Source organism: Pyrus communis, chromosome 2 (assembly GCF_963583255.1).
Source record: "Pyrus communis chromosome 2, drPyrComm1.1, whole genome shotgun sequence".
In the NCBI taxonomy this organism is placed as follows: domain Eukaryota; kingdom Viridiplantae; phylum Streptophyta; class Magnoliopsida; order Rosales; family Rosaceae; genus Pyrus; species Pyrus communis.
This window is the reverse complement of record NC_084804.1, coordinates 34906020-34920183: the sequence shown is the minus strand read 5'-3', so window position 1 is coordinate 34920183 and position 14164 is coordinate 34906020. Positions and strand designations below refer to the sequence as shown.

At 34.3% G+C, this 14164-nt stretch overlaps 1 protein-coding gene across 1 annotated transcript; it reads left to right on the top strand.

Moving 5' to 3' along the window:
* The first annotated feature begins 1783 nt into the window (after positions 1-1783).
* Positions 1784-13112, top strand: LOC137726614 (ACT domain-containing protein ACR3-like). Its single transcript, XM_068465551.1, has 10 exons — positions 1784-2017; positions 2245-2311; positions 4247-4364; positions 8829-8937; positions 9111-9156; positions 9394-9508; positions 10300-10367; positions 10588-11208; positions 11778-11882; positions 12406-13112. The coding sequence occupies exons 4-10, from the start codon at positions 8867-8869 to the stop codon at positions 12727-12729; spliced, it is 1350 nt and encodes a 449-aa protein (XP_068321652.1). The 5' UTR covers positions 1784-2017; positions 2245-2311; positions 4247-4364; positions 8829-8866; the 3' UTR covers positions 12730-13112.
* Positions 13113-14164: the final 1052 nt, after the last annotated feature.

Below are 14164 nucleotides of genomic sequence, written 5' to 3'. Positions count from 1 at the left end.
CCTTAGTAGGAAGTTTATCATGAAAAATCCGTCAAACCAAAATAGATAGTTGAGGCAGAATAAAATGTCGCCAAATAACCTTAGCCTAAGCACAATCATTATATTTCCTTCGAATAAGATAATATCCAAAAGAAAAAAGAAAAAATCTTAGTAGGCAAAGGTTTCCAAATCAATTTGTCATCCTTTACATTTAAAGGCAAAGGAAGACGTAAAATATGTTGCACCATAGATGGGAACAAATCTGGCAATCACCAACTTTGAGATTCAATAGCATCAGAAAACCAAGGAAGAATCATAGGTGAAATGACTGGAGACAATGAAGAGTTAATAATTGGGTCATCCAACCATTTGTCGAACCAAAAGGAAACTGACCTCCTATCACTGATAATCTAATAACTATTATTATTCAGAATAGGTAAAGCATGCTTCAATCCATGCTACACAGAAGATCGTAAGTAGATATCTTTTTTTTTAAGGCACAAGAGGACAATATTGATAAGCAAAAGAGCCCCACAAAAAAAAGGATTGTAAATCATCCTAGCCGAAACTAAGTAAAGCCATCAAGTCCAAAGAAGCTAAATCACGTAGACCAAGCCAACCTTCCTGCTTGGGTCCATATACCATACTTTAGTCAATAATAGTTACCAACTTTCGAGAAGCCAGGTCTCTTGAGAAAATTCCACGCACAAGCAGTAAGATGCTTTAAAAGGCACGCTGACAATTGATAAACTAGAAACCATGAAAAAAAAAAAGAAGCTTTCATAAACTTACTGCACCAATTGAAGTTGTCTTGGCATTAAAAGAAGTTTACCTTTCCAATTTGATAGACAAGCTTTAGCCTTATCTACCAAGGCTTGAAAGTGAATTCTCCTTGGCTTACCATGAAAAATGGGTACCCCATAAGATATCATGTATACATATAGCCAACAAAACTCACTGATATAGTATTCATAAATTTTGTACAACATCACACGTCCTTATATGATATACAACAACACTAAAAGGTGAGATATTTGAGATAAGCCTCACAATAAATCATTATTCATTTCCCTTTGCATAATGAACAAAAGTCATACACAAATAATTACCACATATAAAGACTAATTAATTTTATCGTTAGTTAATTAGCTTTGCGACTTGTTTTATCTTTCCATTTCTCTATTTAGGAATTGGTCCACTTCCACTTCTGTGTAAACCATCCATCAATGGTCGTTATTAGGAGCTTACATCAACACTATTTTAATACCTACGGAGACTGGAAAAACAGACGATAAATGAAGGGTGTATGCTGTCCAATTTTGCAAACATGAAATATTCATGCTTAGGCCGGAAATTGTCCAGTCCGACCTAGCATTAAATAGTGTCCCGCCCCAAAATTGCCCGCCGAAGTTTGAAAGTTAGAAGTCCTACCGTATTGCTCATTCTTTAAAATGTCACTACTAAAATCATTTTAGGCCCATTATGAATCTACCTAAAACAGTACGTACCGCTTAATTGTACGAGCATTAGATACTTATATCGAAATCTAACTGTTAATTTTTTAGCACGGAATATATAAAAGCACTTTCGATGAGCTTCGCACACTCCCAAAACCACTTGCAAAGTGTTACAAAAATTGGTAGAAGTAGAGGCAAGAGCTGTTTGGTGTCGCATCATTTTTTGGACGAAATTGAATTGATTCGTTCATATTTTAAGGATTTAAAAGGATTTGCCCCACTATTCGCCACGCCATGCCCAAGTGTTCCTTTCTTTTTTATTATTTTTGAAGAGAGAGAGAGAGAGAGAGTGGTAATCCAACGTAGAAAAGCATAGAGACACCACCATAACATACAGACACTGCAACTTTACAACAAAAGACTGCATCCAAACAAACACATCTCAATTTCTCGCTCATATATTCTACTCTCAACTCCTAATAATCTCTCTCTCTCTCGACTTTCATCATGTTTTTCTGATAAGCCTTTTGATTACTCCCTGCCTCCAATTCTGGAATTTGATGAAACTTCTCAAATCAAAGGTAATTCTAACAGCGCTTTAACTTCTTCAGATACCCTTTTTTCTTCTTCTTGAATTGAATTCTTGAGAAGTCAAGGACAAATGTAAATTCTAATGCATGAGTACTCCGTTTCTGTTTTTTTCCTTTCTTTAGTTTTCGAATATAATCCAATTAAAGGAGTTTAATAGAAATTAGAGATGTTGAATCAAAATTTACGTAGATTTGTGTTGTTTTATTTCAATTTGCAGGTTTTGGCTCAAAATCTGGAGGCTGTTTCTGTGAAGTTGGAAGGGCGAATACAAATGTACATTTCTGGTACGATTTTTTATTTTAAAATAAAAGGATTTGCAGTTTTAAGTTTAGAGTTTGGATTGATAAGTTATGGTGCAGAGAACTTACACTCTTACAGCCTCACAGCTTGTTGAAAGGAATAAGAACAAGTGTAGTTTGTCAAAACTATTTTTTTTTCTTTTTTACTCAGTACCATTCTCTCTCCTTATTCTAATTTATTTCTTTCAAAAATAATTTATTGGTTTTTCAATTAAAAGTTTGGAATGGACGGTCTTGATGCATTGACATGTGTTCATGATGATGTTTGGGGGGGTTGGGGGGGGGGGGGGAGGGGGGGGGGGGTGGGGTTTGGTGGTGCTGTGGGGGTGGCGCGCGGGGTTGTTACTCTTGGACGGTGGGGATTCGGATGATGGTGGATAAAGTTTGGAATCAAGTCTTTATGTCACCACAAAACGTTTTGGGCAGTACCACTTGTTTGAGGGCTTTTATCCCTTTTTTTCACTTTAGAGACGAAACATTCATTTTCGGTTTATTTATATTTTTCTGTAATTGTAAATGAGAGGGATCTTAAATTCGACTCTCATGGATGCATGAGAATTTTATATCCCATTATTATGGTGAGGCCATCGCGTGATGATTTGTCACGGTTGATCTAGTTTTCAAAATGAGTCACAAGTTCTAATTTTGTCTCATTGCATCATGAGAAAATTGTAACAGTTTACACTTGTCGTTTGTTTGACGTCTAATTCTCCATCAAAATGTTAAATTTTTTTTTTTCTATGTAGTGCAAATATGGCTTAGACGAAAGCCCAAGTATGGGTATCTCGCTCACTATGTCATCAATTTAACGAAGAATCAAACATTCAATTAGATTGGTGACAAATTTCAATATGTTATGGTTCAACATGAGAGATAATTTCGAATACTTATTTTAAAAATTACTCAAAACCTGAAATGGGTAATTTGACAGAGAAATGGTTTTCTCACAATTGTTTTCTTCTTATGCGTACACCTTGTTTATTTATGTCTCTTTAACCATACGATGTAATATTAATATACAAATGTTGCACCTTGATAGATAATTCTTATTAAATATGAGATGAAGTTCACACACTATGTGTATAAATATGAAAGATTTATTTTGTTGTTGGAAAGCATTAAAAGAGAAGTTGGAGAGAAATGTTAAAGAGGGAGGGAGTGAGGGACCGAAAACATGGGCGTGGGGAGGGTGATTTTTATTTTTACTAGCAAAGGTCACGTACTCTTGTGTGTTGAGAAATATTTGTATTTTAACATTTTTATGAGCGGAGTTATTTGTTTTTAACAGGGTGGCAGGCATCCCAAAAAATTAGGGGTTGGCTATTAGGAAAGAGAGAGAAAGAGAATGAGTTGAGAGGGTATGGATAAACTGATATAGCTGTGAAGTTTATACCAAAAAAAAAAAAAAAAAACAGTAAAAATCTGTTTATACAAATTTACTTTAAGGCCCACATTATTTTCTTTTTTAATATCTTCTTCCAGTTTTGTATTAAAAGGGTATAGTAGCAATTTTATTAGTTTTTGATTGACAAACAGTGTTTTCTTAATATGTAGTTTAGATTTTTTAAATTAGAGACATGTTTTGATAACATGTGGGTGAGAAAAGAAAAAAAAAACAGAGTATTTTTTGTGCAAAATTACTTAATACCCATGATATTTATTTTATGATATTTTCTTTCAATTATGCATGAAAGGGTATAATAGTATTTTTATTAGTTTTTATTTATTTATTAATAAAGAGTATTCTATTATTAAGTAGTAAAGATTACGTCACGCGATGGTATGACAATCTCATGAAATAATATCTCATAATTCAGATTTATTTGAACATTATTAATGCAATACATTTCTTGCTTTGTTATGTGTTGCAAGTGGTAGTTCTGAGGCTGCAGAACTGATCCATTGTCATTTTGTTTGCAGAATTTGGAACCACCATGTGAGGCAGTGAGAGTACTTATCAACCATTTGAGAACACCTACACCTTGGGCTGATTTTATTGTTAGCTACCAACATCCCATAGATCTCTTTTTCACCTAAGGTACTCTCCTTAATATATTCAATGCTATTTATTAAGTTAGCTTTTTTTTTTTTTTTGGGTAAATAATTTTGTTGCTTTCCCGTCCACCCAGTAAATTAAAAATGAAATGAAATTTGCAAGCTTTGATTGCAACCAGGGCCAAACTCTTCAACCTTTTCGTCTTGAGTTCAACCCCTCTAATCTTTGTTTCTCAAGTATGAATTAGTATAGAATATCAATTGTACTAAAAGAATAAAAATCAAACAAATGACGATTCGTCGAAATGGGCCAACAAAAGTAAAACAACCCAAAACCCCAATCTTGACAAAAAGAAACTCCTTCGTGACTTATTAGGTCAGGTCAGATACACAAAACAATATAACATAATATGAGGTCACTAAGTACTACGATATGGTGATCTTCATTTTCACTTGTAAGTGAGAGATATTAAGTTTGATTCTCGCCAAAAGATAATTTGAACCACATTATTGTTAGCCCATTATAAGGCTAAGCTCACCTCCCCTAGTGTAGATAATTTCGTTTGTTCCAACAAAAAAATATATTATAATTTCAGTAAAATTGTAAAACCCCATAGCAATACTCCAGATACACTAAAATTTACTCTTAATACGAGGTGTTGTTGCCACTTCTACGGTATCTAACATCGAGTTTGAATCTCTCATTCCATAAAAGAAGAGAAAGAATATAAAATATATAAGTAATTAGAAGGTGATTCACGTAAGAAAAATAGTAACACTCATCATTAATTTTTGCAACTAATACTATTTAACGTGGTATTTCTCTTCACTTGTACTTGAGGAGTCTCATGTTCGATACAAATAGATGACGATAATCTATTTTATTTGTGTTGAGTATAATACTTAGTAAGTAACCTGCACATTATGTGATCTAACCCAATTCTCCTTCTCTTAAATGTAGAATATCATTGTATATAAAAAAGACGATATCACTAAATTTTTTTTCTAATGAGAAACAAAGAAAGCTAGGCTTGCTTCACTAATCTCCCAAGAGAAACTCTTATACAACAAAGCAAACTTTATTGATAGAATAAAGATACACTAATCAAAGTTATTATGAAGAGGCATCATTCCATGAGTTCAAATTTTCGTAACCAAAACTCCTTATAGACTATATGTGGCTTATTTAGTTGAGTGACACATGTCATTTTGATTTAATTTTTTAAATTTTTTTTTATTAAGGAGATAAGTTGAAGAGTTAATACTGGTAAGTAAGATTTAAATAAATGATCAAATGTTAACAAATTTGATAAGTCACAAATAAGCCACATACGATTTTGAGTGTAAAAGATTTGAACTCTCATTCCAAGGATAGCACTTGTCCACCAAATATGGCCTTCCTTCAATTAGCCGGCATGCACCGTTCGGTATTATGAGCCACTCATATTTCTTGACACAATTAGGTTTGTCTCTTAGTTGTAAGTAAATGTCAAACCATTGAGATCCGTCTTCCCAATCAAATTTGCAATTATATTGTGTGGAAGAAGAAAAGGGTCTGAACTCAGAACATAGCAGGTTAAAGAGGAAGTCTTTAACTACTAAGATAATTCACCACTTGTCATGTGTCCAATCACTCAAACTTTAAATAAATTATGGGTTGTTTTATTGACAACTCACATTTTGTTGAATACATCCTACTTAAAATGACATATATGCCTTAATATGAATTGACTATTTAGGTAGGTTTTTAAATAAACTTTTATAATCTGAATATTAATGAAAAAAGTTTATTTTTATGAATGAAATATCAAATTGAAAGTCTAAAAACTTTACATGAGGTATGACTTCATATATTTTTTTTTCATTTTGCATTCAATTTGAATGTTGTCTTACTGTTTCTAAAATCCTAAATCCCGATATAGTTCTTCGTTAGGTCTCGACTGAAAAGGTGAAGATATTTCGATAAACACATGTTAAAAACTTGTACATTTTATGTACTTTTAAGTTGGATCCTATTGAAAATATGCACCACTTACGTAGGAGTTTGGTGAAACTTTATATATTTTCAGTAGAACCTATTGAAAAGGGTGCATAGTTTTGTTATTGACATGCTGAATCACCAATTCGGTAGATGCTTGCCGAAAATATGAACTTTGGCATCTCCAATAAAAATTTACGTTGCTTTGGTTAAAGCTATTAAACTTTTAAAAGAGTACACTATCGTTTGACCTCCTAAACAATATTTTCAATAGATATCTATTGAAAAGGATGCATAGTTTTGTTATTGACGTGCTGAATCACCAATTCGGTAGATGCTTGCTGAAAATATAAACAACTTTGGCATCTCTCATAAAAATCTACGTTGCTTCGGTCAAAGCTACTAAATTTTTAAAAGAGTACACTGTCGTTTGACTAACTATTATCCCAATTGAAATTGACCCCCTGAATTATGTTTTTGGTAAATTAACTCCTTTAACTTTTTGAAATTAACCAATTAACCCCTCACCGTTAGATTCAATAAAATTTCATCTGCTTTGTCGTAAAATATAGAGTAGAGGTGTGCTAATATTTGATAGTGAGGGGTTAATTGGCTAATTTCAAATAATTCAGGGGATTAATTTGACAAAAATATAGTTCAGGGAGTCGATTTCAACTAGGATTAGAGTTTAAGAAGTCAAACGAAAGTTCGATTTCAACTAGGATTAGAGTTTAAGAAGTCAAACGAAAGTTTACTTATTTTTTTAAATCATTTAAGCCAATCCCCACTATACATGGGGATAATGTGGGGTATGAGGGTAGCTTAGGTAAGTAAAATTAGTTTTTTTTTTTTAATTTTTTAATTTTTATAATAATAGATGTGTTTTTTAACAATTAAAAACAAAGAAACTTTAACGAAAAACCATATTTTTACAATAAAAAGTCAATTTTGGTACTATTCACTTTACTCTTTATTTTGCCCTTATCGTTAAAACTCAAAGTTTTCAAACATTTTTCATTAGTTTTCCTTAAAAACAATTGTCGGTGTCACCAAAATTCAGCTTATTTGCGAAAATTGTCACTGTCTCTTTTTTCAAACTTCAACTTATTCGATACTGTCACTAAACGTCAACTTATTTATGAAAATACCACCGCTTTTTTTGTTGTCTCTATAATAAAAATTCACCAAGTGTTTTTCATTAAATTTTTGTTATTTTAAGCTATTTTCATTAAAACCTCCAATAAATCATGGTTGTTAACACTCCAATTCCAAAATTTTCCTTTTGCACTCATTCGAGTGCTTATTCCCTAATATTTTTACATGTATTGAGTGGATGATGACTTTGTATTAGAGTGTTAATTGACTCCTTAAATTTATGTTAGCTTCAAAATATGATCAAACCTAAATTGGAATACGATTGTGAAAAGAAAAAAAAAAAAGAAAAATAATAAGGCTCATAACCAAAGATCTCATTTATCTTGTTTTGTAAGAAACAAAGAGACATAATATTTGAAGTTAGGTTTACTTCACTAATCTCCCAACAGAGAAACTCTTATTCAACAAAGCAAGCAATTATTAATAGAATAATACATTAATCAAAATAATTATGAATTCCAGGGATAGCACCTGTCCACCAAATCAGGCCTTCCTTCAATTTGCCCGCATTCACCATTTGGTATGATGAGCCAATTACAATTCTTCATGCAGTTAGGCTTGTCTCTAAGTTGTATGTATATGTCAAACCAGTAAGATCCGCCTTCCCAGTCAAATTTGCAATAATATTGCGTTGAATTCCAAAAGTTTGGTCGAAAATGGAACTCGAAGGACCCATTAGGGGGTATCACGTGAACACCAACATCATCATCCGCGGACTTACAGTGAACAGTAAGGTCGCGACCTTTACGCAAATAGTTAATGATTGTGACATGAGTTTTGGGATTGATGATATCGGCGTAACATGTACTTGTTAGCATCAGAAGAAATGTTGACACCACTGCACTTTTAATATGCACAGTCATGCTTGTTTGCCTGTAGTCTTAGTGGATGAAATTTATGAAGGGACAATGTTTGTTTTCATACAAAATTATGTCTAATTTGTTAACATGCACAGCTTCCTGAAAATACAAATTTTTATACAAAAAAGGAGAGAAATCTAGGCCGTTATGGTATAGCAGTAAAGCCTTCCTTAAATGGCAAGGTCAAAATCAACAGATGAACTGTTTCCTTCTCTAGAAAAATTCGGTTCATTGTATGCTTTGACGTAGGTCAAGATAGTTGTATCATAATCCCATATCGTGTTGTGCTAATCTCATCTCTTTTATTAACCTTTGTCACTCCGTGTATATTTAAAAAAATTTATGTCCTTATTAAGATGTAATTTTTGCGGTGCCGGAGGACAATTACCCTTTACGTTTTTTGGTGCGTGCATTAGTGTCAGCGTTGAGTTCAATAGAATGTACAAATATAAAATTGTTTATTAACCAAGTTATAATTCGTTAACAAGGTAGTCTGAGCTATTCTATGTCACAGGAAAGAATTTGAGGTTGATTGAAGAAGTGGTGACTTAAATGGCTAGAGTTTGTTCGCCATACTTTGATCCTGAATATGAGAACCTGAGCACAAGAATCAATCCCCCAAGGTATTCTCTCTGTGTGTGTATGAACTATTAATCAAAATTCTATTCAGGTTTCACCGTTTCATTCAGCGAGATTGTTATTTTTTAGAATGTGCGTGAATATTTTGGAATAATAATAACAGTTCCATATATATTGTCTTCTAGTTATTTTATGTCGCTGTACGATTTGTTTGCAGGGTCTCCGTAGACAACTCTAGCTGCAGTGACTGTACTCTAGTCAAGGTGATTTTTCCTTTTAATAGTTAGAATTACGCTTTCTGCTGACACCAGATTCTCGCAGTCATGTATGAAATTCATAAGTTAATTTAACTCTGAATGGAATACATGTCTTCCAAACTCCAGGAAAACCAACCAAAGACGGGATTTAATTTGCTTCCTTTTTAAATTACACTCAGTAAACATATATTAATCCAGCCATCATGTTGAAATTGGTGTGGGGGGTATGAAATGCATGTGTAGGTTGATAGTGTCAACAAACCGGGAATTCTGCTTGAAGTCGTGCAAATCTTGACAGACCTTGACCTCATAATCACCAAGGCCTATATCTCCTCAGATGGTGGATGGTTCATGGATGGTATGCATATTTTCTGCCTGATTTTTCTGTGATACTTATTCGTCTTGGCTCCAAATCCTCTTTTGAACTGGTAAATATTTACTTATTTGTTGGTCCTCAGCGGAAAAAAATTTGCCTTGTTGAATCGACAGTTCTTGATTTAAACTCTTTTAACAAGTACGAGGTCGACCTTGTTGAATCGACAGTTCTTGATTTAAACTCGTTAACGCATAAACATTTGATTTGTTAACCTGAAGTGTTCATATAATTAAAACACGCTAGAATATTAACCTGAATCGCTGAGTTCCAAAGACATCTTGTTCTTGTTGTTTGTTGTTGAATCCCTCCACACGTGCTAACAAGAGTTTGTCTATTCGTTTCTACACATTAGGTTACAATACCGAGTAGAGAGTATTAGGTGATTATTAGGTGTAACGTAACACCAATAAGGACCCTTATTTGTATAGAATACATAACCCTAACCGCGTATGCGCATCATAAGCCCATTAGGAATCCTTATGCATCTATACTTTATTAATTAAATCCATAATATAATAGGAAACCCCTTTTGCCCATATTACTCAAATTCACTAAAACTTAATGGGCACAAGATATGCTAAGTTAATATTTCAAACCCCAACTGGATTTCCAAGCAATTCACAAGTGACTTGGAGACCATAGGTCCATAAGCACTATATACGGTAATAGGATAAATATTCCAACACGATTATCCACCGGGAGTCCGCAACAACTCATTATGTGCACGCGCGTGTATACTAATGAATTTGACATTTGTGTTCCTTAATAAACAGTATTTCACGTCACGGATCAGCAAGGAAAAAAAGTTACAGACAGCAAAACCATTGACTACATAGAGAAGGTAAGCTCCTTGGTGCTTTTTTAATGCCACATGCTTTCATGTGTTTATGCGATCATCATCTGCATCAAGATTTTGCTTTACTAGAAAATGCAGGCTCCTGAATTGTCCGAATAGCACCTTGCATAAGGGGTTTCCGCTTTTTTCTTTTGGTTTTTATAAAGCATTTCTTTCACGTAATGATATTAAGAGCGATGTTGTCTATGATTTGTGGCCTGCATAGGCTTTGGGACCAAAGGGCCATATCACAGACGTGCTGAATGCTTGGCCAGGAAAACGGGTTGGAGTGCACTCTGTCGGGGATCATACAGCCATTGAGCTTATTGGCAAAGACCGACCAGGTCTCTTATCTGAGATCTCTGCTGTCCTTGCCAACCTTCACTTTAATGTAATTGCTGCCGAAGTATGGACACACAATAGACGAATAGCTTGCGTTGTGTATGTCAATGATAATACTGCATGCCAACCTGTGGAGGATAAAACCAGATTATCTACTATGGAGGAGCAGCTCAAGAACATCCTACGCGGGTGTGAGGATGATGAGAAAGTTGGTCACACTAGCTTCTCTATGGGATTCACGCATGTTGATAGGCGGCTCCACCAGATGTTGTTTGCTGATAGGGATTATGAGGGTGGTGGACTGGCAAATGAAGTTGATCACTTTCCTCCCTGCTTCCAACCAAAGATCACCATTGAGCGTTGTGAAGAAAAGGGGTACTCGGTGGTTAGTGTGCGGTGCAAAGACCGTGCAAAGCTCATGTTTGACATCGTATGCACACTCACAGATATGCAGTACGTTGTTTTCCATGCCACCATTTCATCTGATGGCCCATACGCATCACAGGTACATTCAATCTCATGCTCATCTGTTTACCGATTTTCAAGTTCTTGAAACTAAGTTTCTACAACAGATCAATTTTAGGTGGTTGCTTTTCTGTTTTCCTGAAATTCATTCTATGGCGTATGAAAAGAAAATATTATTTTATACATTATGAGAATCAAGGCAAAAGGGGTAAAAGAAGACCTAGGAAGATTTGGAAAGAGACCGTAAAAAAAGACATGGAATACTTATGTCTAATGAAAGACTTAGTGCAAAACCGAGTGCAGTGACATTCTAGAATTCATGTAGCCGGCCTTACTTAGTGAGATAAGAGGACGTTATTTTTATTGTTGTATACATTCCAAGGGCTTCAAAATTCCATAATCATTAATTTCTTGACTGAATTCTTATGCTAAGTCTCTAATTATTATTATTATTATTTTTTTTTTTTTTTTTTGCGGTTTGAAGAGTACTGATTTTGTCTTCCAAGAGCTAATAAACGGAATGCATCATCTTGTTGACTTCACCATATATTGAAACTGCTTGAGAATAATGATTAAAGTACCTTAACTGATGCATATAGTTAACTGCAGGAGTATTTTATTCGTCACATGGATGGTTGCACCCTCGATACTGAAGGAGAGAAGGAAAGGGTCATCAAATGTATTGACGCTGCAATTCGGAGAAGAGTAAGCGAGGTTAGTGAAAAGTCTATCCAGAATTTAACACTCGTTTAATGCTTTTGCTTCGAGTTAATGCACATTTGAACTTAAGAACATATTTTTTTTAGCTAATCCTGGACTTGCAGCCACACGGCATAAAAGGTAGATATGCATTTAACTTGTATATGTATTCCTGCAATATTATACAGGAGATCAAGCACATAAATTCCTCTGAACTAAATTGTTTCCTCCAATTAAACACGCAATATCCGAATGAAATTTCTTTTTATTTGAATGAATCCCTGATGAAATTCTCAAAGAAAAAGTATAGTGCATGGAAAAGCTGTTACATAATTTATAAATTCATCCATTAAACCGGGCAAGTGATTGCAACAGAAGAGATCATTTTCTGATTTAAAATTGAAAGCATTAACATATCTTCATAATCCACTGCATCCAATTCATATGAACCAGTATTTGTAAACTTTACTTTATGTTGGAAACAACGAGGACGTGAGCTCTTGATCCGTTTAGACGATTAAATTGCCATGAAATTCAGGGTCTAAGGCTAGAGCTGTGTGCAAAGGATAGAGTAGGCTTGCTATCTGAAGTAACAAGAATTCTGAGGGAGAATGGATTGTCAGTTACAAGGGCCGGCGTCACAACAATTGGGGAGCAAGCAATGAATATCTTTTATGTTAGAGATTCTTCAGAGAATCCCGTGGACATAAAAACAATAGAAGCACTTCGTAAAGAAATCGGGCATACAATGATGTTCAATGTGAAGAAAGTCCCAACAAATTCTGCTGAGGCACCTGAGACTAAGGGATGGGCTAAGACAAGCTTCTTCTTTGGGAACTTGTTAGAGAGATTCTTGGCTTGACAAGAGGTCCATATGACTGTGAGGTACATTGAAAATGTACAGAAGAATAAATCTGTTCAGGAAGTTATCTGGACAGAGTTTCTGCTTTTGTACACACTATATAATATGCATGCTTGTAACTTTGTAATTTATGAACTTTGCGCAACACTTTCTTTTTACTTCGTTTTGACATTTGATCCTTTTCTTGATCAGTCTTATGATTATACTTCCATATGCCGCTTTGGTATGTCAATCCAACTCTTCCATTATAGACTCTGCAAATTTGACTCGTTTAGACAAAAGTTTAGACCTAAAATAAGAAAATTTTGTTCATTCTATATCTAATTGATATGTCATTGAATTAGTATTATGTATCAGAATGGAATGTAAAACAATGTATGCGTGCATCTTGCTGAAGTGTGAGATAAAAAAGACCCTTATTATTGATTTTATCAATTATTTGATGTTTATTAACCCTAGTCTTAGTGGGAACTTTTGATAACCATTTCGTTTTTAGTTTCTGTTTTCACCACTTTTCTAAAATCCCTATTCAGCACCGCCTAGGCCCCTGGCGCTAGGCAGTTGGCTATCACCCCGATCAATCCCTAGGTTTTAGAAAATTAAGAAATGGCACCTAGACCTGCTTAGGTATCCGTCTAAACCACCTAGACTCGCCTAGACCTGCCTAAACCCTCCTAGGCACTGGGAATCTCACTTAGACATAAAATTAATCACTTTCATTATGCATTTAATTTTTTTCAATAAAATGAAGAGACTTGTTGAATAATTGGATAAACACTCATTATATGCTTATTCCCCATGTTATCAATATGTTCTAATTAATACTTTATATTCTATATGTCATTTTATTTGGCAATTTATATATTCCAACACAATTCTGTATTTTTTTAAGTACAAGCAGACACTTATTTATATGATATACAATAAAGTTACTTAAATTCGTCTAGTCCGCCTAAACTCCCATCTAACCGCCTAGGCACTGGACCCTGCCTAGCCTCCTAAGCGCTAGACCCCAACCCACCCCTGACTAGCTCTTAGCATTTTTTAGAACCTTTGGTTTTCACTACTTTTCTTCAAAACTCGGTTGGAAGATCATGAAGTTATCTACACAGTTTATACAATTGTACATGTACAAGAAAATCCAATAAGCGACATCGAATCAAGGGTTATGAAGAGGATATCTACGATTGATCCAGCTAAATCCGGCTAGATCGAATCGTATGAGGACCCCAACAGACGTAGGGCGCAACCAAACCTTGCGAAAAGCAAGAACGTGTGAATTTTTTTATAAAAGTTAAGAACTAAAAACAAAATAGTTTGTAAACTGTGACTAAAATTGTGGAGACTTGATTTGACCTAAGAATATGATTAATGAGCTTATACTTAAATACGTTGAAAGTAATCAATCAAGAAAGGAAGATTTTAGAATTTTTAT